The sequence below is a fragment of the Acipenser ruthenus genome, chromosome 4, assembly GCF_902713425.1.
Source record: "Acipenser ruthenus chromosome 4, fAciRut3.2 maternal haplotype, whole genome shotgun sequence".
Lineage (NCBI taxonomy): Eukaryota > Metazoa > Chordata > Actinopteri > Acipenseriformes > Acipenseridae > Acipenser > Acipenser ruthenus.
In genome coordinates, this window is record NC_081192.1 from 80710981 (window position 1) to 80734627 (window position 23647).

The 23647-nt window shown below is 37.3% G+C and overlaps 1 protein-coding gene across 2 annotated transcripts in view; it reads left to right on the top strand.

Moving 5' to 3' along the window:
- The first annotated feature begins 654 nt into the window (after positions 1 to 654).
- LOC117400376 (DNA topoisomerase 2-beta-like) overlaps positions 655 to 23647 on the top strand; it is a 50276-nt gene continuing 27283 nt past the window's right edge. Inside the window, exons 1-8 of one of the 2 annotated variants that reach the window (XM_059022923.1) lie at positions 655 to 1187; positions 10731 to 10925; positions 12137 to 12227; positions 13400 to 13463; positions 13805 to 13950; positions 17107 to 17204; positions 18780 to 18992; positions 19687 to 19860. In XM_059022923.1, the coding sequence (XP_058878906.1) occupies positions 1146 to 1187; positions 10731 to 10925; positions 12137 to 12227; positions 13400 to 13463; positions 13805 to 13950; positions 17107 to 17204; positions 18780 to 18992; positions 19687 to 19860 (1023 nt within the window). In that variant the 5' untranslated portion in view covers positions 655 to 1145. The remainder of the gene's footprint in view (positions 1188 to 10730; positions 10926 to 12136; positions 12228 to 13399; positions 13464 to 13804; positions 13951 to 17106; positions 17205 to 18779; positions 18993 to 19686; positions 19861 to 23647) is intronic. The other variant, XM_059022924.1, reaches the window with a different exon arrangement.

Below are 23647 nucleotides of genomic sequence, written 5' to 3' on the forward strand. Positions count from 1 at the left end.
CAAGAAGTCCAGCCCATACAGTGTTAATTGATCCCACCACACTTCCTGGGCTGTGGATGAAAAGAAGCATAACTAAATATGAATTCAAATTCTTTTGGTTTTAGGTCAAATTTAATTAAGATTCAGATCAACTACTATTAACATGGGACCAATAACATCTGCATTTACAAACAATACATTACCTGTACTTCTGCGTTATAGTTTATTATTATTATTTATTTCTTAGCAGACGCCCTTATCCAGGGCAACTTACAATTGTTACAAGATATCACATTATTTTTATATACAGTTCCCCATTTATACAGTTGGGTTTTTACTGAAGCAATCTAGGTAAAGTACCTTGCTCAAGGGTACAGCAGCAGTGTCCCCCCACCTGGGATTGAACCCACGACCCTCCGGTCAAGAGTCCAGAGCCCTAACCACTACTCCACACTGCTGCCCTAAATGCTAATGTGATTAAATTTGTAGTTACATTTTAGCAGTGACTGATTAATAGTAATATGAGGGATATTTGATGGAGGACTTAGCAACTGTATTGTTGAAGAAAAGAGCAGATTTTTTATTTTTTTTTAAACATATATACTGCGATATGTGTAGTGGAGGGGGGTTGAGAATACGTCATCGATCACTGCCAATTGGTATATCGCACCACACTGCAGGGGATCCTGCTGTACGATTGGTTAGTTCTGTTCGAAGGGGCTCATCGCCGTGCGGGGAGTGATGCCGGACGAAAGAAGCGGTGGCGTTATTGTTTCTGAAAGAAAACCGGAGAGGGGAAAGAGTTAATGTACAGATATTTTATTTAAGCGGTTTTACGTTTATTTTTGTACTTATTAAAAATACTATGACATTGTTAAATTAATTGTTTTTATAGCACATTTTAGAATTTTCAAAGGGAACAGCACCCAGGCCTCGCGGAGCCGCCGCTGGTCGATTTTAACAATAACCGTGAGAAAGTCCCTTCATCCTGGACGTCTTTTATCGCGGTTCAACAACATTTTAATTGTGTATTTGACTGTAAATTACAGTACAGTCTGTGGTCCAATGGGGCCATTTTTTTAGTGTTTAGGTTTTTATTTGAAGTCTTTAACGTGCAATACATATTTTACATTTAAACACGATTGTTTTGGAAAACACAAAATAAGATGTCAAACGGAGCTGCAGGAAGCGGAGCTTTGACTTGGGTGGTAAGTTTCAATAATAATTTAATTACACTTATTTGAAGAGTGTTTTTTTATTTTTTATAAATCATTTAAATTAATTTTAATTGTTATTGTGTTAAGCCTTTGTTGGTTCTGTGCATAAATATGCATGCGCCTGCGTTTACCGGTTATGTCTCCATAGTAGTATAATTGTAATTGAATATAGCCCAGGGTACGAGCCTGGAATACAAAATGAAATATGAAAGTTTGAAAATGTGTCCGTGGTTTCCATCTTTTGTTTAGTTAGAAAGCAAACAAACATCACTGACATGAATGCATTAATACTCGTTCGGGAATACAAACTGTGCTCGTCTGTACACTGCAGAACTAAAGTTCCTTTGCTCTTTGTTTGGATTATAATTGTATTTTTTTTTTGGACCAGTTTTAACTTTACTATTGTTCTGTATATGATATTTGTCCATGTCCCGGCTATTTAAATTTTAAAGCTCGTGGTGATATTTATTGATTGCACTACACAGGCGCACTCTCTCGCAGAACAGTGCCTAGATGAAAACAATAGAGCATCTGGTCAATATACGCATACGGAGTACGGGTTAGGCCAGGTTTTGGGGTCTTTAATTTACAGTCGTCGTTCAACTAGGGTAGCCAGATTGGAAACGTTGTCGTATATAAAATATAAAGATTTCATGATAGCGAGTAAAATAATAATAATAAAAAAGTACATTGTAGCCAGCCATTAGACCGAGTTGCAATAGTGTTATGTTTTAAAGGTGTGACTTAGAGCTTTACAATAGATATAAATCCAGCATGCAGTTCACATCGATACATACATGTATTTTAGATGATTACATATTTCGGAGGGGAAAAAAATAGTGTTTTATAACACAAGGATGCTAATTATTTGTGTATTTACACCACCAATGCTAGTTGCAATATGTTTTGTAAAAGTAAAATACAACTTTTAACGTAAGCACACCTTTGAGTACTTGACGACTAAAGTTGTAACTTCATAATGGATACAAATTACATTAAAGAAAAAAAAATCTATTGGCACAATATATGTTTGCTTGGAAAGCAAAATTTAAGCAATTGGATCACTTCAGGAAATGCGAGTAGAACAAAGAGCAACACATAATACAGCGTTTCCGAAATGTGACATATCCGCGATGTGATCTATACCTCGATACATAGGTTGCCATATGATACATATCACGGTGCAATTAATAAAATGTGAAAATTGTTTTTGTTATTGTGAACTTGCAAAACAAATTATTAAGGTGTTAGCAGTAATGTAAATAAGTAAAACAAATGTGATATCAACTGCTGAAATATTGCAATATAAGACAAGCCACTATGAAACATTTCCATTGTTTACCATAGTATATTCCACTAATGAGATGAGCATTGTTTTGTTTTTATGCAAAAATTGCTAACTGCAAAAACATGCAATTCTTAATCAATCTATTAATGAAATGTTAACATTATCTAATCTCCATTAACAGTAAATATATTAATGATCATGACACATAAATGGAAATAACTGTTTACATTTGAGAGAGAGGATTTAACATGCTCATTCAAAACCCTCATACACCCTCAAAGTCAAAACACCCTTTGTTAATCTGTCATTTTTTAAAGCTATTAACACATTTGTGACAGTTGGTGAGGTTTGTATTTTTTAATTGTTTTTTTTTTCTGTTTTATGTAAAAAAAAAACAAATGAAGGCACAATTTCATTAAGGCAGTTGTTTTTACATTACCTACCCCATTGGTGCTTGCAGATGGCTGTCTTGGCCAGGCCAGTTGCTATTTCATTGGTCCACAAACAGTACTGCGAATTAAACAGTTATGGTGCAGTTCTATTGTTCACATTGCAGAACATGGTGAAAATAATGGAACAGAAGGAAAAATTAATATACATATATTTATTTTCTGTTTTCACTTGTGGAGCGAGCGATGGGGGGGAGCGGGGGTTGATAGCAGACATTGTTGACAAAGCCTGTAGACCCCCACTCTCCTGGAATAATCCATAAATTAGGCATGTATAGTTCACCTTCAAATCGTGAGAACCGTCTGTCTTTATTATAAATGCTTTTGTGTATATTGACGGTACGCTTGCGTCTTATACAACAATAACTAAGTCTGCATTTATTTTATTTTTTTATTGGTCTGCATGTGTACCTGCATACCAGTTATGTCAACCACTGATTATGGAACAAGAGGATACAAGGCATTGGAAAGCCATATTCCCTGAAAGAAACATGTAGACATAATAAATACTCGTTGCAGTAACTACAGCCTGTCTGATTTTTCTTTGCGACCTGATGTTGATGGACACAAACATGGTGATCCAGCGAATTATAAAACACACCCCATGTTTAAACAAGCATCTTTTTATAAACAAGAAGTTGCCAGACATTTGAAGACAGAGTGAAAAATCAAGAGGTCATTTTAAACTTTATCAACAGAATGTTTAAATTGTTTCTTTTAAGTTGTACACGGACCCTTTATGTTTAAACTTTTTTTTTTTTAATTAAACTTATGTGATGTAAGTAATTCATGTTTGTTTTTATTAGCACTTTATTTTGTTACATTTTTTTCCAGGGTAACATAACATGTCAACTTTGTGCTTAAAATAAACGTTTATAATATTAAATGCTTAGTAATGCAAGTAGGCCCAAACCTATTTTGTAGGTTCTATTATTATTATTATAATTATTATTAAAGCTTAAAAACAGGGGGAAGGAAGATGCCACAAAAATAGAAATTAACAAGAACAATTGAAAGTGTACAGAGTTCTTTTTTTTTTTTTACCTTTAACAATTAAAAGGGAGTGACTTTCTGATGTAAACAAGTTGCATTTGAGATCCAAAAGAACAAGAACATTAAAATAAGACATGCTGTACAACATTTATTTCAGACCTTGTGCACAGGTAAGAAAAAATAGATTTCACTTGAAACCTAAATATATATTTTACCTCAACTTTATTTGACTGGATACTTACATCAAATTTCACAAACCCTATCACCGTCCTGACTTGTCTAAAAAAAAAAATAAAATAAATAATAATAATAATAATTTTGCTTGGCAGGTGCTGTTTTGTTCAATCTCGGGTATTGGCATCTCTGGGTTTGTGTAACCAGCAGTTGAAGTTCACTTATTTGGTATACATTTTAATTTCAGGTGCAATCTGAATCTTAACTTCATCCAATTTGGGTTCCTGAGCAAAAAAATCCAACACGGCAGTGGATCCCAGATACATCGTAATAATAATAATAATAATACAAAAATAAATAAGAACATATCAGTGTAAATGCAGTTATAAATGTTAAATGCACTTCATGCAGCGGTATTCTTATATTGGCTGTTCTGTTTTAAAACTAATGCAGTAGTACACCACCGCCATTACGTTATGGACTGTCGCAATAGCTACCGTAAATTGAGCCAGTTGGATTTTGACAGCAGTCGCAAAAGTTAGTGGGACGTGTGTCTGTTTGGTTGCAAGATGTCTAACAGGTGCCGTTCCTGATCACTAAATTCTGTCTTGTGAATACATAACAGTGCCATCCAAGCAAAGCATTGGGTGGAATTTCTTTACCAAGCAGGAGAAAACGGAATTTGCAAACTCTGTCAAGGAAGTATTTCATTCAAAGGAGGAAGCACATTTACTTAATGTGCTCCACATTATTTTATTTATTTGCCGCTCGCTGTGTGTGATTGTTTTCTGTAAAAAAATGATATCATGTCAGTTAGGTAAAGGCTTAGTGCAAAGCTTGTTTTAACATTGTCGTTATTACGCCGATCAGAGACCCACGCTAGAGACCCCAATAAATCGATACCCGGGTAGTAGAGACCTGGGTAGCGTTGGGTAATTTAAAACCCACCGATTACTGTGAAGAAACGACAATGTCAAGGCATGGGGAAAAAAAAGGAAAATAAATAAAATGAGGTGTCAGCTTTTATGTACTATTTACTTTGTGAATAAACAAAACAACGTTTAACTTGAACTGCTATATGACATCCTTTGTTTTGTAGTTAATTCACTGGAGTAAAGTAAAGCCTACACAACGTATTCTTTACTCCTGGGATTTTTTTCTACTTTAACGTGTTACATATTCTAACATCTTGCTGTAAAATAAAGGCACACACACACATGGGCTTCAGTGAGTTACAGAAAAATAATTTAATCAATGGTTTCTGTGACGTCATAAATTACAAGACCGAAGCTCGAGTAATTTTATAAACTCGTAGAAATCCGAGATGGAATTGTTTTCCTGTAACTCACTTGAAGAGGCCTGTCTACTATTATTTTTTGTAATACCCTTGTAATGCTAATATTAAAGAATACGAGGTTCAGCAGTACAGTTTGGTTTTTTAAACCTAGTGTTTCAGTGCTGTACAGACGTTCTATGTCGTTATCCGTTTCTCCAGTTTCTCTGAGTTACGAATGTACCAGCTTTACATATTATTTTTTTTAGTTAGTTAAACGTATTCTCATTTTGTTGATCAGTAATGAACATTTCTCTACTGTGGGTGTTGTCAAGTGATTGAAAATGAGACATTTTATGTTTGAATTGAAAGTGATGGTCTTGGAGTCGAATGGGTCAATGTTCAAGTATATTTTCCTCTAGAGGAATTATCACTTTGGCGTCACTTCTGTGGTATTATGCTTTTTTTATTTTTATTTTTATTTTAATTTTTTTTAAAAATGGCTCAGGACACACATATAGCCTTCATCCATGTATTATGGGGGGGGGGGGGGGGGAGTAAAGAGCTATCTGAAAATTATTTATTGTCATAACACTGGAGAAGGATACAAGAAGTACAAGACTCATGGTACTGTCACAATGCACCCTCGGTCTGGAACAAAGAGGGTTCTTTGACCAAGAACAAGTAGAAGAATTGTGAGGAAGGTTAATAACAATCCAAGATTGAGTGCCAAAGATATTCAAAGTGAATTGGATGCAAATGGGACTGGGGTTTCCATTTCAACCATAGGTCGAGTGTTGCATGGTGGTCTCAATGGTTGCAGGCCAAGGAAAAAGCCACTTTTAGGAAAACATCACAAGGACAATCACTTAAAGTTTGCAAAATGGCATTTGAATGATATATGAGTTCTGGTTAAAGGTTTTGTGGAGTGATGAAACAAAATCCGGGCTATTTGGTTATGCTGATTGTTGCGTTTGGAGAAAGTCTGGTGAGGTGTACAAAGAACACCACCATACCTACTGCATAGGTGAAAGTGCTCTGTCTGTAGAAGGAATTCCATCAAAATGGCCTCTCCAGGTCCATTCCTGATTCGTGTAGAAATGCCAAAAAAATATGGGGGGGGGGAACCGTACTACTACAAAAAATGATTACGTGTAGGCAAGGTAATTGTTAGTTTGGTTTGTTTTATTCTCTATTAATTAATTATATTCAGGCGATTATGTATTTTTTATTTTATTTAATTTATTTTTTTTAAACAAGGACATTAGTAGGTTCGTGTTGCTGCAGGCCCATGAACGGGTTTAAGTTCAACAACAACTCTAAATAAAATGTTACTGTGGCAAAATGGTGAGTGAATACAGGTGTGTGCAGTGCAGAGTGGATACAAAACAGACAATGATTTCCAGGTGCAAGGGTGTTTATTGACTTATTAACAATCTCCAAAGCCTTATGGTGAACACCTGTAAATAATAATGGTGGAGTGATACAGCGGCATGTATCACTTGGTAATTGTAATCCCCGGGTTTGACCCGTAACCAAACGTCCAATTTTAAGGTACACCAACACTAAACACAGAACACAAACACAGTTTTTAGTGACAGTGAATAGGAGATAGTGGTGTAATACATTTCTCTGTGAATGCAGGGGTGAAAGTGATGTCTGGGTTCATGCTGGCTTGCGCTACAGCTCGGGATCGTGTAATGGGTAGTCTAGTTTAAGACAAACAGACAGTTAACTCACGGTTTTCAGAAAATAAACACAGGCTCCTTGTAGGTTGTATCTAACCATTTACCAAGGAACAGATCACTTACACTACGACCCCTTATATACCCTCCCCCATGACCCCTAGGTTAACGAGTGCATCCGCTCCTCCAATCTGCGGATGCCATGCCGTTTCCTGTCTGGGTCATTGAGTTTGAGTACCATAGCTCCTCCCCTTTTCTAGATGACTGACTTTCACCTAACCCAAGGAATAAATTGTCATGCCATTTAGTTAAGGGTACTCTGTTCCTTTTACACAGCGCCCTCACTGGTCAGAAGGGAGATCTAACACCAAGAATCATTCGATCTCTGTCACATATTGCTATTAAGTATTGGTAATATTCTGAAGCCGTGGTATTGCAAAATAACAGAATCACGTTTTTACTTTAGAAATGTTTTTTTTTCATTAAACTTGTTTATTGAAATAAATTTTCAGCTTTCATATTGAAGCTTGTTGTGTACTACTTATTTAAAGCAAACAAAGTAGGAATTTGCTTGAGACGTTTTTCAAGTCAAGTAAGCTTATTTGTGTATAAATAATTACATTCGTTTTAATCTTACTTTTAAAGGCTTGCACCTGAATCATAAGGTAATTAAACTGTTTGCTTGTACTCTCCCTGCCGTTCTGCGCACTGTAAGCCATGGTTAAAGATAAATGTGTCCGATCCAAAGTAAGTGTAAAACTTGCCTGAATATTAAAGTAAAAAATATAAATATTTTTAAAACTTGCAAGAAATGACTTGTTGCACTAGCATCAGTTACATTATTGTTTTGCATTATTGTTTTGCCCTCTAACTCAACTCTACAGTTGACTCTACCGTTAACTCAAAGTCCCTGAGATACTGTAGTTTTCAGGAAAAAATCTTTCTTTAAGCAAGCCACTAGTAACAATGTACTGTAGGTCAGTCAACAAATAAAGGTGTTTTTTCAAAACAGCTTGTTGTTGGCATTACAATATACAAACTAGTCAAACGAGGGGCATTAAAAAATATATACAATTTTCATAAAATTACAAATTAAATACAATGTTCAGGACACATCTCTCCCATCTGTAGTTTCATCTGCAACAACGCAGACTGGTTTATGCTGTACTTGCTGTAAAACTGCTTTCTCGTATACCCTGGACAGATAGTTGCCTTAGTTAGAGCAGGGCTCTTCAACTAGTTTTTAAAATTTAAGGGGGCCAGATTGGGAAAAAAGTTAGGAGTAGGCGGGCCAGAGTATTTTACTCTGCACATTTTTAAGCAATAATAAATATTACATAATGTTCATATATTGAACAAGGCACATTTGACCATATGTATAGTACTTTAATAATAGACCAGTTTGATAACAGCGTATCATTACAAACATTTTAAAATGCATGTGACATATTAGTGGTAGAACTGTTAAGAAGAGATCAGCGGTTCTACTTTTGAGCTTCTAACTACTGTGCCCTCTGGATACATATTTCCAAAAGCTCCTTGTTTCATATTGTATTCCTTAACTACAGACACGCATTCATTGCACAATAAACACATTGGCTTTGCGTTCGGTACAGTTGGTAAAATAAATAAAGTATTTATTGGTCCACTCATTGTTGAATCTACAATTTTCACCATTCTCTGTTCTTACTACAGTAGCTAGAGTAGAGAGAGCAATGTTGTAGCAACACGAGTAAAATAAAAAAAAATCACTCTGGGTGCGTAGTATTATTAAGGAGTTAATGATAAATTTATTTATTTTCACACGTGCAGTTTATTTTAGACACGCTGTTTTTAAAAGTAATTTTTTTCACAGTAAAACAGGTTTAAAAGTCAGTGCATATCAACAGGACACTCATTACGGTATCTCCAGCGCCGCCCCACCCCTTGTTCGCTGTATTCACATACCTCTTCATAGTCGTGCATACCGATAAATCATCTCCTGATCACTCGTTTTATCACCAAACTCCTCAATAATGTGATCCAAGTCATTATTTTATTACTATAACATCTCAAAAAGCTCTGCATGTGTCTGTGATATTCTTTGAGCGCTGGATGCAGAAACAGCTATCTTGTTTGTTTATGTCTGTGTTATCTCTGTGGTGCCGGGGCTATGTGTATTGCTCAGATCCGCCCCCTTTTTTTTTTTTTTTTTTTTAATTTATTTCAGCTTCTCTCGGCTCCTATCAGTCTCACTCGGCCATTGAATGGTTTTCTCGTTTTTTCTGGAGAAAAAATGACTAGAAACTTGTTTTTTACGTCTTTTTACATATATATATATATATACATAGAACAAAGCCAGACTGTCTGTACAAAAAGAGAGAAATCAAAGAATAGTTAGTTAGTCTGTTTGAAGGAAATATTTTCTTTTTGTTTTATCGCCATTTATCTGTCCTTGGTGGTAAGTTTATCGATCAGCTTTTGCAGAGGTAAGGACCGGAAAGGGAAAATTGTAATGTCGGACCTGATCTGACATAGGACCGCAAAGGGTTAATCGCTATTAAAACCATCCCTGGTGTCCTGCCTTTTCTGCGCCGTCAGAAGTGGAGGCAAGGCAGGTACCCTGGCACACACTTGGAAGCTGGCAGAGGAGAGTGTAGAAATGCAAAACTAGACTCGCCTAAATAATTGGCATAGGCAAAACTAGATTGGCCCAGCATCGATGTTAAAGCTTTGGACGAAACTAGACTCGCCCAGATTAATGGCATGGGTGAACCAGATTGGCCCATCATCGGTTTTAAAGACACGCCCGGGCTAGCCCCGAAATTCAGTCGACTTTTTTTCAAGTTCTGGGCCAATCTAGATTCGCCTGATTGACTAGATTGGCCCAGGCAAAATTAGACTCGCCAGACCACCGGGTTTCGCCCTTGACACATTTTATATATATATATATGGTTTTGATAGTAAGCAGGCTTTAGAATCCATTCTCATGTGTGTATTATATGTGCGAGAATGGATTCTCAAGCCTACTACTGATGATCAAAACCAAGCATCTGTGCTGATTTATCTCCTGAAGATTACCTTCATTATGCTCTCGCAAATACTACACCAATAATTTAAGAACTGGTGAAATGTAAGCATGCACAACCTTCCCACTGATTTAACTGCACATTTTAATTACTAACTTGTTTCTGCAGATCTATAACACATTAAGGCTGTATTTTTTTTTTTTTTTTTTTTTTTTTGGGGGAACTCACGATTTCCATGAAATGAACTGATTGCCATGTAATAAGTAGTTCCCTGTGAAAATTCCCATTTCTGAAAGAATAGTATAAATATACATATTTGTATAAAAATAAATATAACAAATGTTTGCCTTATTGACACACTACCTGAGTGTTGCACTGCATTTAGGACCTGGTAACCTGAGTGTTGCACTGCATTTAGGACCTGGCAACCGGTTTAGTTTGCTGCTGGTAAATGATAGAACACTGCATACAGCTGCACAGTTTCTATAAAATGTCTTTAATGAAAGGTCAGAAAGGTTGAGAACTGTTCTAGTTTAACTGTTCAGATTAGGCTACTGCATTTCAGTTCTTCCTTGTTGATGATGATGTGGTGATGATGATGATGATACTAAATCATCATCATCAAATGTGTTTTTAACTGTTTTATAAATGTATCTAATAACAGACCCTCTTTGATAAGAACAATGCTGCCAGAAAAGAAGAAGCAAATGCCAAGAACGATGGTGCCAAGACTGAAGGCTCCAAAAAGGAGGGTTCTAAGAAGATGTCAGTGGAGCGAGTTTATCAGAAGAAAACCCAGCTGGAGCACATCTTGCTCCGTCCAGATACTTACGTCGGTTCTGTTGAACCAGTAACCCAGGTGAGGTACTAACTACTGTTTTAAGACCTGTTTTTTCTTTTCTTTTTTTTTAATATAACTGTGCCTGTACTGAAATGTACTACTCAATGTAAAGTCTTCACTCAGTAGGTTTACATGGCCACTAATATTCCAGGTGCATTCAGAAAAGGTATTCTAGCCATGGTAACAGCATATTCCGAATATGAAGGGAATTTAATATTCTGAATATGATAGGTGGGATATTCCACTTAGGTTGATTTTTATTACATGAGAGTAGTGATTATTTACCATGCTAATATTAGGCTCCACTTTCGCTAAGATAAAATTAAATGGCAGTGGTGGGGACCAACCAAGACGTAGCATTGCTGTGTTATATGAGCTTTCAACACTTTTCCTCTGCCTGGTAACTTGGATTTCCTATTGGCCTGGTGTTGATGGCTGAAGTGTAATGCTGTCTCCAGGGATCAGCCTATTTGCTGCCTCCCTGGCACTTCAGCACACACAACGGTGGTGATGCTGGCTCCAGGGATAAACCAAAGTGCGGCCACCTTAGTGCCTCAGCATGGCCAGTCTGAAATGAGCTGGGTGGGGCACTTCGCAGGGGTCTTCAGGTGGGCACCCTCCCGTCTTCTGTGTTGCGTCGACCTAGCCCACGACACCCTGGGAAGGCTCGACAGTGATGCTGGCATCCCAGCACCGCTCCCTAGCCCAGTGTACTTACTTTAGCCATCCATTCCTTTTCATTGATGTTAACTTCCTCCGTCACCTCTTGTGAGGTCCTCAATCGACCTCTTTCCTCCTTCTCTTGAAGCAGCAGTGTGGCGTAGTGGTTAGGGCTCTGCACTCTTGACCGGAGGGTCGTGGGTTCAATCACCGGTGCGGGACACTGCTGCTGTACCCTTGAGCAAGGTACTTTACCTAGATTGCTCCAGTAAAAACCCAACTGTATAAATGGGTAATTGTATGTAAAAAATAATGTGTAAAAAATAATTTAATTGTATGTGAAAAAATAATGTGATATCTTGTAACAATTGTAAGTCGCCCTGGATAAGGGCGTCTGCTAAGAAATAAATAATAATAATTTGCCCCTGATATGAATGACAGCCTTTGCAACTTCCACCGCCTCCTTTGCTGCCCACTTTCTGCCAGTTCTCACTACGGGTGCTATTAATGGCATGTGATGTTTTGTGCCTTTTTTATATGTATAACTTATTTTTGTTTTCCATTTTTAGCAAATGTGGGTTTTTGATGAAGATGTTGGAATTAATTTAAGAGAAATTACCTATGTTCCGGGCGTGTACAAGATCTTTGATGAAATTCTTGGTAAGAGAAATATAATATATTTGTGTGTGTAAAGTGAAATTGCAAATAGACGGGTGGGCATTACATTCTCATTTATCACACACTACCCCATGCAGTATTTTTTTTATAATCTCTGGGGAGCATTTTTTTTCCAGCCAAAAAGAGTTCTGAAGTTCTGTGTTGCTTGTTGTGGGGGGCTCACCCTACTTGGTTTATGTCCGTGAGTTATTAGACAGAGCGTGACCTGCATAAAGATTTCTATTTAAAATAGTAACAACTTTGGTAACTTGAACAAAATGTAAAATAAGTTTTGCATTCTGTGAGACAGTAGAGTACTAGTTCTGTTGTTTTTTTTGCCGTCAGGATTCCGTGGCAACTTGTGTTAGTGTTAATTACAAGCTTTAACATTTTTTATATACAACTATTTTGCCATTTTTATGTTCTAGTTTGTTCCGAGGATGTTTGTTTGCTAACATTTGTGTACCTTTTTGTGAGAAGTGGTTTACCTTCAGTCAGAATCTGTGTATTACAAAGCATTTTCATCTGTGGATGGGAGATTTTTCGGGTGGCTGATTTTATAGATGTTTATGGTGACTCCCTCATAGAAAATGCAGTATGGCCCGAAGATTGAAAGCAGAGAAGCTGTTGCCAAGGTAGTTTCGATATTGGAAACGTGCGTTACTCTTGGATTTACCTTATTTTCGCTGGACGTGGAGAGGGCTGAAAGTGTTTCTTTATCAAGTGCACTGGAGAATTGTGGAAATGTGTTACTGTTTGACAGCTCGCACTGGGGTAGCGTTCTGTTGCTGGTATTAATGAGTGCGTGCTTCCCATATCACACGGCTGGAGATAAGCCTATTGAAAGAATTGCTCGCCAGTTATATAAAAACTGGTGAGCAATTTTTTCCCCATTTTGCCCAATTTTCCTCTCAGACCCCTTACTTACTAAATACCCTGATATTTGAATAGATAATTATCTCCTCTTTAAAAGATATGCTAAATATTTTAGTGGGCAAGGTATCACAAGTAGAATGGTACCCTGAAATGTTCTTCTTTTTCTAGGAAAGCAGTGCAAATGGGGATGGGGAGTTTGTTGCCGGATAATTTCACTTGCGCTACTTGCTCACTAAATGTCTTGGTGTCCCTGAATAGATCATTGTCTCCTCAAAAAATTTTATTTTTATTTTTTTCAGTAAATGCAGCTGACAATAAACAGAGGGACAAGAACATGTCCTGTATTAAAATAACAATTGATCCGTAAGTACAATGTGTTTAACTTTTTGAGAATCCTTTCAGGTCATCCTTGCAAAGTTAGGGCATCATCTGAAACTTGGTAACAATTTTTTAAAAAGTTTGTGGGTATACTCCCAAAGACACAACTTTATCTTTCTTTAATTTATTTTAGTTAAGTAGGTCTTGGTCTAGGTGTATAGTGAACTACCATGCCCATCCACATTTGGACCATATGTTTTTACTAGATTATGTTCTATACACAGTTGATTTAGGTCACGGTGATATTTGGACAATTAGTGGTGCATGATATTCTTGACGTTGGATATGTATGTAGCTAATGTACTTGTCGTTTTGTTTTTCTGCAGAGACTCAAACATTATCAGCATTTGGAACAATGGTAAAGGCATTCCAGTTGTGGAGCATAAAGATGAGAAAATGTATGTACCTGCTTTGATCTTTGGGCATCTCTTAACATCAAGCAACTATGATGATGATGAGAAAAAGGTTACAGGTAAGAGACAAATTGTATTTTTGCAACTATATTGTTGTGTGTAGGGTGTCCCTTATTCAGTCAGAGATCTTTCTGTTTGAGTGAGAGAACTGCAAAACAGTGGTACAGGTAACAAAATGCATTATGCTACAATCCTAAATACACCCACTCCTTGTTATATCACCCCTCGCTATTCTGCGGATTTGGATATATCACGGTCCTGGAGTTGGCTTCCCATTTTTAGAGTCTAACTGTGCATGCCTTGGCTGCACTATTTTTCACTTAGAATTACTGTTTGTTTTATTTTGTACTGCACATCACAAACAACAATATACAAAACAATTAAAAACAAAGCATTAATAGCATTACTGTTATCATATACACATGCTTTGCACAATAACACAAAGCAAATTAAATATCTACTTGCTGAAGCGGTTTAAGCAATGCACTAGCAAAAGTCACAGGGCAGTGACGTCGGCTCACTAGCAACACGCCTCCTATGTAATGGGAATGGATTCTTTCAATGCAGCGGTTTGGGCATTTGAGAAAGGAGAGGAAGATTCATAAAATTAACTGGAGACTTAAGCTGATGAGAAGCAATTACCCTCTGCAGTACGAATTGAAACAGTGTGCTGCTTTTTAGATGAAAAATGAGAAAAAGCGGGTTGCATAGAGGATTTATATTGGACCCTGACACCCATGATAAAACGAGGGAGTGGTTGTACAATATTTATTAGCTGATTTGTTTTTCATGGGTCTCTCGATTTTATATAGCGGATTTTTATTGGACCCCGACACCCGCGATATATCGCAAAATTCCCCTTTTTACTTTCAAGAATTAAATGGAAATAATTTTCAATGGTGTATGTATGTTGCATACAGTTTTACCATATTCAATCTGACAACTGTATTAGTTCATAGTCTTCTCCCACATCAACATGTGATTTTTAACGTACTTGAAAACTGAACAGAAATCATTATTGATGTACCTTGTGTATATGCTGTGTTTTAATTTTAGCACATCAGTCTTTCATTTCCCTTTTTTTGCAGCTATTTTAGTGCGGGAATGTATAGAAAGCATATACATTCCTGACATCGTGCCCATGCCCGTTTTTATGTCAGTTCACAATGCACATGCTCAGTTACTTGTATAAAAATTATCACCACCACTATACATTAAACCGGGAATATACAGTTAAAATATTACACTTAAACGGGGTACATTTAATGATACAGCATTGGTAGTAGATTTGGTTTTTGGAATTTAATACACTTAGGCAGGATACACACTTAAGTGGGGTAGACTGTATAGACCGGAATCAGGTCGGTTTCAGTAACCCCGTAACAGCAAATTAACTTTCAGTTGCAACAGAGTACCGTACCTAAAGATACAAAAAAAACCAACCAAGTAGGGTGTGAATGTTATTCACATTCCTAGAAAATGACAGTATTGATAAAGTGTTAATATTGTTTTCTCCAAGCTGAAATTTATTAATATTAATTAGATTCTTATCAAGTGCATTTAAACAGCAGATTTGTTTACACCAAGCAACCTGGCTGTAGAGCAGTGTCCCGTTTTTCTCTTTTGCAAGTATTCTTTAAATGCAGGTCAGGTACCCCTTTTTACCTTTCTCCATTCAGATTGTTTTGGCAAGATAACATCTTGCAATTTTTTTAGGAACCAGGTTTATTTCACTTAGAGCAAGTAGCGGGGTCCCGAAAAATATAGCGTTATACATCCCCATGTGTTGCTACAACTGTTTAAATAACGTGCCTGTAATTTTCTCTTCATTGTTAACATCCTGACCACTTTTTACACTTAACTTTAAACTCTGTTTTTCAAAGTTATTTTCAAAGTGGCTAATCTAGTTTCAGAACTCTTTAATTGTTTGTTCTCTAAGTTCCAAGTGTCTAGTACTTTTACTGCTTTCTGCTCTGACCTCTCTACAGCTCTCTCCAATATTTTGCTTTTCAGTTCTTCAAGGGACAGTACCCCTATATAATAAACCCACTATATTTTGAAAACTAGCAATGCTTATACATTATTTGCATTTAACAGGTAATCTTGTATTATTTTAATATATTATTTGACTATTTCAGGGCTCCAGACTTCACCTAAAATGGTTGTACAATTTCTTTCAATGTAGCTTATGCCAGGGCTGTCCAACCAGCTCTTTTAGTTTGATTTTAGGTAACCAATTTCATGAAGTAGTAGTTTAAAAATGTTAATTTTGACATGTTCACGCTGTTTTTCTATGCAGGTACTGTTATAGCTTCTATGCACACTCTTTGCACAGTTCATCCAAATGCAAAGAGGTATAAAGATGCAGTTGTGCCAAAGATGTGCCAGTAGGCAGGAATACAGTAGCTAGACGCACAGGGGACATTGACAAAAGTTATATGATATAAGAAACTGTGATGGGTTTTCAATAGCTATTGATGAATGTAATATTTAAGACACAGCCCAGTTGTGTGTCTTTGTTCGGTATGGAAATTACTTTTCCTTCAAAGAATAATTATTGGGCCTGTTGCCATTGCATGAGAACTACTGCTATGGGTAGAAAAGCACACTTGGACCAGTACTCTGGGAAGTGGAATATTTCTAAAGAAAAATTAGTGGCAGTGGTTGGTTGTGAAGCAGGGCTTATTTCTTTGATGCGGAAGGATGCAGCTTACCCCAATTTCAAGAGTTCTTCCCATTGGTCATTTTTTTTTTTACTGTTTTTTTGTGCTAAAATATTAGGTTTTACAGTCTGTACATGTAAATGATTTTATACATTTTAAAAGTTAAATGCTTGTGGCTGTCTGGCTCTTTTTTAATGGCCAACTGTTCATCAGTATGGCTCTTCTTGCCAGAAAGGTTGGACACCCCTGGCTTATGTTGTATTTCAATGCTTTGCTGTTGAGATGGCGAATTAATAAATTAAGTTCTGCCACTGGATAACACAAGCTGAATGGCTACGTTTTGTATTCCTAGCTTGCGAACAAACCTTTGAACCCATTCCTAGTTTATATACTCGGGTGACCAGGCTAAATTGGCAATCAATTATTCAACATAACCACATGACCACATTAACCCTCACACTTATAAATACACCAGTGTAGGTGTCACAGTGATATACAATGTTGTAAAAATTTGTTTTCATTGTTTTAATTTCCTTCTTTTCTTTTTTCCAGGTGGGAGAAATGGCTATGGTGCAAAACTTTGCAATATTTTCAGCACCAAATTTACAGTTGAAACAGCATCCAAGGAATACAAACATAGTTTCAAACAGGTAGGGAGAGATGCACACTTTTGTTGGGGACTGGAAACGAATACATGAGATTACATTCAGGCCAATTTATTATTATTATTATTATTATTATTATTATTGCTGATGTTTACAGTTACAAAACAGCTCTGTTTGCAAGTGTTTTTATATATGTACTGTATTTATAAAAACAATATGAATTTCCCAAAACACTTGGAAATGATGGTGTTCCCAGCACGGATTGATTTGCGGAGTGTTCTGTTCACATGGGCTAGCTGCAGTTATAACTTTATTTTTGACTATGCCAGGTTCTTGAAATTGTGTTGCTCTTCTCTGGCACAAAAATACAGTTTTAGCACCCAACAAACATTCAGCTCAATAACACATAGATGCAGTAGTGAATGTATTCTTATTTACACTACTGAAACAAGGCATGTATTTTTTTTATAAATACAGATTCCAACAATTAACATTGCATTTATTTCTTAAAATGAATACCAAGAATAGTAAAAGATAGTGAAGGTGTAATCAGCTGTTGCTTGACAGTGATTTTATGCTGTATAAACTTATTACAATGGTCACACGGTATTAGTGCTAGGAAAACACTCTCGATTTTTAGCGATTTTATATTTTTTAATTTTCTTTTTTTTTTTAAATGTAATTTTACATTGTTGGCGCCGATTCCTATATGCCGATTTATCAGTGCACCCCTATTATAAAGCTTTCATAATTCTTAAATAAATGGCTATAGCAAAAACTATGTTTTCAACAAGTACTCTTTTGATTATTTTCAAAGGCTTTCTCATATTAGACATGTGTTTTATGTTAACACTTGCTTATAGTTGAGTTGGTGGTGGATTTATTCCAGCAAGCTAGTACACTTGCTCTGGTGGTTACCATAACTTTTTTTTTATAGCATTGTAAGGTTAAAAACAAACAAAACAACCAACCAAACAAAAAAACAATCACTTCACAGCACTGCTCAGTACTCCAGTGAAACACTTTTTTGTTAGATCATGTGTGAAATTGTCTACAGCTGCAATGCATTGGTCCTACTATCTCAAGGCATTTGTTGCCAGCCATTGGCCTAGGCATTGGTTCGTGGATCTGGGATGTCCACTCTGCAGCCTGTTGTGTGTGTTTGTTGCCATCATGCTTATAAACTGTGAAGTAACATAATAATGTACCTGTGTCTTCTGCTTCTGATCAGCGGTATATTTTAAAATGTGTGTTTTAGGAAAGGAAGGTCAAATTGTTGTAAACTATGGGATATATTCATAAAACATTGACTGTTTAAAAAAAACGGTTAATATTGATTAATTTAATCATGTTTGCAGTTCATGAAACCCCTTTTCAACAGTTTGAGAGGGTTTATTAGTTATTTATTTTCAAAGCATTATTTAAAATTTATAAAGTCTGAGTTTGCCAGGTGAAGATATACAGTACATTTCGAGTGGGGTATTTTGCAATCACATTTCTTGGTTTGTTGCTTAGGAATATTAAATCTGAGCATGCTTTCTGGTGTATATTGTTGCTTGCATAGTTACAGAAAAAATAAATCAATACCAGATTTGATTTTTTTATTATTATTTTTAACAGATCTGGTTGAACAATATGACAAAAACCAGCGAGCCAAAAATTAAATTCTTTGACGGCGATGATTACACCTGCATTACATTCCAGCCGGACTTGCCAAAGTTTAAGATGGAGAAACTGGATAAGGATACTATAGCCATCCTGACAAGAAGAGCTTATGATATTGCTGGATCTTGTAAAGGAGTCAAAGTCATCTTCAATGGAAAGAAACTGCCTGTGAGTGTGTGTGTGTGTGTGTGTGTGTGTGTGTGTGTTTTTAATTTAGTCGTTGCCAATTATATTTATTACTTTCTCCCAATTTGGAATGGCCAATTATTTTTTTAGGCTCAGCTCACCGCTAGCTACCACCTATGCACTGACTGGAGGGCGAAGACGAACACATGTGCCGTCAGCCGACCGCTTTTTTTCACACTGCGGACTCACCATGCAGCCACCCAAGAGCTACAGTGTCGGAGGACAATGCAGCTCTCGGGCAGCTTGCAGACAAGCCCACAGGCGCCCGGCCAGACTACAGGGGTCGCTGGTGCGCGGTAAGCCAAGGACACCTTGGCCGACCTAAACCACCCCGGGCAACGCTCGGCCAATTGTGCACTGCCCCCTGGGAGCTCCTGTCCACGGTTGGCTGTGGAATAGCCTGGACTCGAACCGGCGACATCCAGGCTATAGAGCACATCCTGCACTCCACGCGGAGTGCCTTTACCGGATACACCACTCGGGAGTCCCCTTCTACTTTTACTTTTTGACTGATTTAACAGTTGATGTGTATTGTATGATTATTGTAAATAAGAGCTTGATTGTTTTATGGGCCATCTAGCAGAAGTGGCTGCGACGGTGGAATTTGACTGTTTTCTGATTGGGCAGTATACAGTATACATCATGATTTAGAATACATTAACTGCTTATTTTTTAGGTAAATGGATTCCGCAGTTACGTAGATCTATACGTAAAGGACAAGCTGGATGAGACCGGCGTTGCATTGAAGGTGGTGAACGAGACTGTGAATGACAGATGGGAAGTGTGTCTCACAATGAGTGAGAAGGGCTTTCAGCAAGTCAGCTTTGTAAATAGCATTGCCACCACAAAGGTAAGGGCATCACTGTTGATTACCGTAAAAAACGTTGTATTTTCTAGGCATTTTTACGGGGCCTGTCAATCTCTATGAATTTCCTTATTCCCACCCTCCCGAGTCAGTGGTTTGTCAACATTCAGACTAAACCCGCTCCTTGGATCTGTAGCAAAGAGCTATTGGTTAGAAAGCTGAGTAAATTTATCAAATTTGAGTTTGTTGTAATGCAATTGTACTGTACTGTATGCAACAGCAAGATGATTTGTCAATCAGTCAATCAATCTTTATTTTATATAGCGCCTTTCGTAGTGGACCACCATCACAAAGTGCTTTGTTTTGTTTATTGGTTATTAGATGATGCACTGTTTAATTTTATTTATTTTAAATTTGAATTAATACAACTAATTTGTAAAAGCCAATGCAGCTGGAACTATTGTCTATGGTACAGGAACACACACAAAAGGTAAACAAGCAATGACGGAATGCAGCGGGAAGGGAATCACACACAGCATGCAAACAGACAGGGAATTCAGTACATAAACACAAATGCACGGATGGTTACAAAATCTATATTTTATGTATTTTGACAGTGCATTTAAATTTACTTGAATCAATTATTTAGACATTTTGAAAAACTGAATAGATTCTAGCAGTTCAATAAACACAAACATTATTAATGGAATAAAATGTTGCAAACAAGGGTTATTTCTAAACTAAACTTTCTTTCTTTATTTATCGGTGTTGAGCATGTAGGGGGAAAAAATCTATTGTAAAAAAGCTATTTTAACACAAACTGTTTTCCTAAACTTGAAGTCTCAAAGGTGGGAGTGACTTTTACGCCAGTGCGACCTATAAAATGATTTTTACGGTATGTGTGTGTATATAGTGGGTTCCATAGAAAATGTCCCCGGTACTGTGGAAGGCGTGGTACGTGATATATGCTTCAACTACATTTGTGAGGAACCCTCTTGAAGGGACTGCCAGGTGGTGTGTTTTTTTTTTTTTCAGAACATTAAAAGAAAAATGCTGCTGTTCACCAGATGGTGGTGCTTCGTTATGTAACACTATCACGTTTTAAGAAGCACGTGAAGCTTATATTGATGGGAGAAATAGTGATAGTAAAAATAAATGGTGACAGTTACATAAATGGTGAGAATTATATGTAGCATAAACGCAACTTGAGATTTTGTCTTATACGTCTACAAAACGGAAATTATGTTATTATGACCAAGATTTAGACATCTAATGTTTTTACATAAGAACCTGACAGGGAAAATATCTAAACTAAATCAGTAATAATGGTGCACAGGAAAACAATGGATCATTAAATGGTGACAACAGCTGGAATGTTCATATTTTTGCAAGAAGGTCTGAGTCAGCAAAATTAATATTTAGTATAGCAGCGCGTGTCATTTTCTGACTTCAAAGCAAATTTATTGTGTTAGAAGCCTATGGCATTCTGAGTATTTAGAAATAATGTTGGTGATGTCATGATCATGTACGGCAGCAGTAAACATCTTCCAAGAAAATATTTAAAGCCCAAAATACAAGATGAATAATGTTAATAATCTGACAAATTCACATATAGTTCAATGGGTTTAACCTACAATTTTGAGTTTGATATAGTACAGTTCAGTGTCAAATTATTTATTTATTTATTTATTTATTTATTTATTTATATGTGTATTTTTACTTTCTAATTGTCAAAACAATTGTCTCACAACCATTAATTCATTAAGGACATTCTTCTGAACAAGTTAAAGTGAAAAAAAACAAAACAAAAACAAACATTAAAAAAACTATACACTCTAACTCTAATCACGGCTAGTGGTGGGATGGTTATTAAAAATGTGATAATATCACGATAAACGTTCAATACACATGATACATCATTTTTGTAATACCTCATTTATCGGTTATTCAACAAATCTTGTTAATGAACAACGGTGTACAGCCCATGAAATTACCGAAAAAAGCTCTCTGGCGCACTGTTCTCGGGGGGGGGGGGGGGGGGGGAGTATTGTTTTTTACAATTCAAGCTTCAGTACCAGAGACATTTTCCATTGAACCTACTGCGTGTAAGTGGTTTCATTTAGTGCACAACTATAGAAAACTAAGATTACACCGTGTAACAAATTTTTTTTTTTGGTTCCGGGTAGTAAGTGTTATTTCCTAATTGCTTATGCCTCAGAAGTATAGAAAATGGCTATTATTCCCCACAAACTTTGCTTTTGTGACCAGGACAGTGATATTTTGAAATTTACCTATTTTCCAGAACATTCCAGATAGATTCAGTGCTGAGTAAACTTGGAGTAACTTCTAGAACTTTCTTGAACTTTCCTGTAATATAAATAGTTGTATAAATACAGGGGCCTTAAGCCCACCAGTTCAGTTTAGTTCCAGCTGCCTAAGTGGATACATATCTGCATTTTTCTGAGATGGCATCAAGAGGCTGCAAGCATCCGGCAGACGCATTTTGCTATGTCTGCGGCCAATTTATCAAGACAAGAGCGAAAAAGTACTCCGTGGAAGCATCTGCTAAGATGTGTGAGGCCTACAAGGCATATTTCGGCATGCCTGTCAGGGATCAAGACAAACCCTGGGCACCTCATTTCACCTGCGAGCACTGCAAAAAAAACTCTGGAAGGTAAGATGGACAATTGTTGCTCGGAATTTTATGTTATAAAATTTGTTAATTTTTAAAATTGTAAAAGTTTTTAATTTTAAAATGTTTTACAATGTTCAATGTTATTGAAAAAATATATCATATATGAAAAATGTTGCGAGAATCTCTTACACATTAGTCATGGGTGAAATAAATGTATTTTTGTAGGATGGTACAGAGGGGAAAAGAGAGCCATGAAGTTCGCTATCCCAAGAATTTGGCGGGAACCCACTGACCACTCAAGCAACTGCTACTTCTGCATGGTGGACCCTTCCAAACGTGGGACTGGCAAGAATGCACCTGCTATCACGTATCCGGACCTTCCTTCATCCATCGCCCCGGTGCCACACTGCCATGAGCTCCCCGTACCCACTCCTCCGGAGAGAGAGCAGCCGTCTTTAGAAGAGAGCAGCAAGTCAGAGAGCGAGGAAGATGTTATACATCCAGATGACAATTTCAGAGGTGGAGCTGAGGAGAGAAACCCATACTACCCCAACCAAAAAGACCTCAACGACTTGATTAGATATCTTGGTCTCACCAAGTCCAATGCCGAGCTTTTGACGTCTAGGCTCAAGCAGTGGAACTTGTTGGATGAAAGTGTGCAAGTCGCAGATCAGAGGAAGCGTCACCAAGCTTTTTCCAGCTGCTTCAATACGTCAAGATGGGTTCTGCTTCTGCCACAATGTGACCAGTCTGTTCGAGGCAATCGGAATCGCCTGTAACCAGAATGAGTGGCGCCTCTTCATTGACAGCTCATCCAGGAGCCTCAAAGCCGTGCTGCTCCATAATGGTAACAAGTACCCGTCTCTTCCCCTGGCTCACTCGGTGCACCTCAAAGAGGATTACAACAGCATCAAGACCTTGCTGGACGCCTTGAAGTATGATGAGTATGGCTGGGAGGTCATAGGAGACTTCAAAATGGTGGCATTCCTGATGGGTCTCCAAGGCGGTTTTACCAAGTTTCCCTGCTATCTTTGCCTTTGGGACATCAGGGACACCAAGGCGCACTACCACAGGCGGGACTGGCCACAGCGGACCGAGTTCTCTGTGGGGAGGAACAACGTCAAGTGGGAGCCACTGGTGGACCCCCGGAAGGTGCTGATGCCACCACTGCACATCAAATTGGGCCTTCTGAAACAA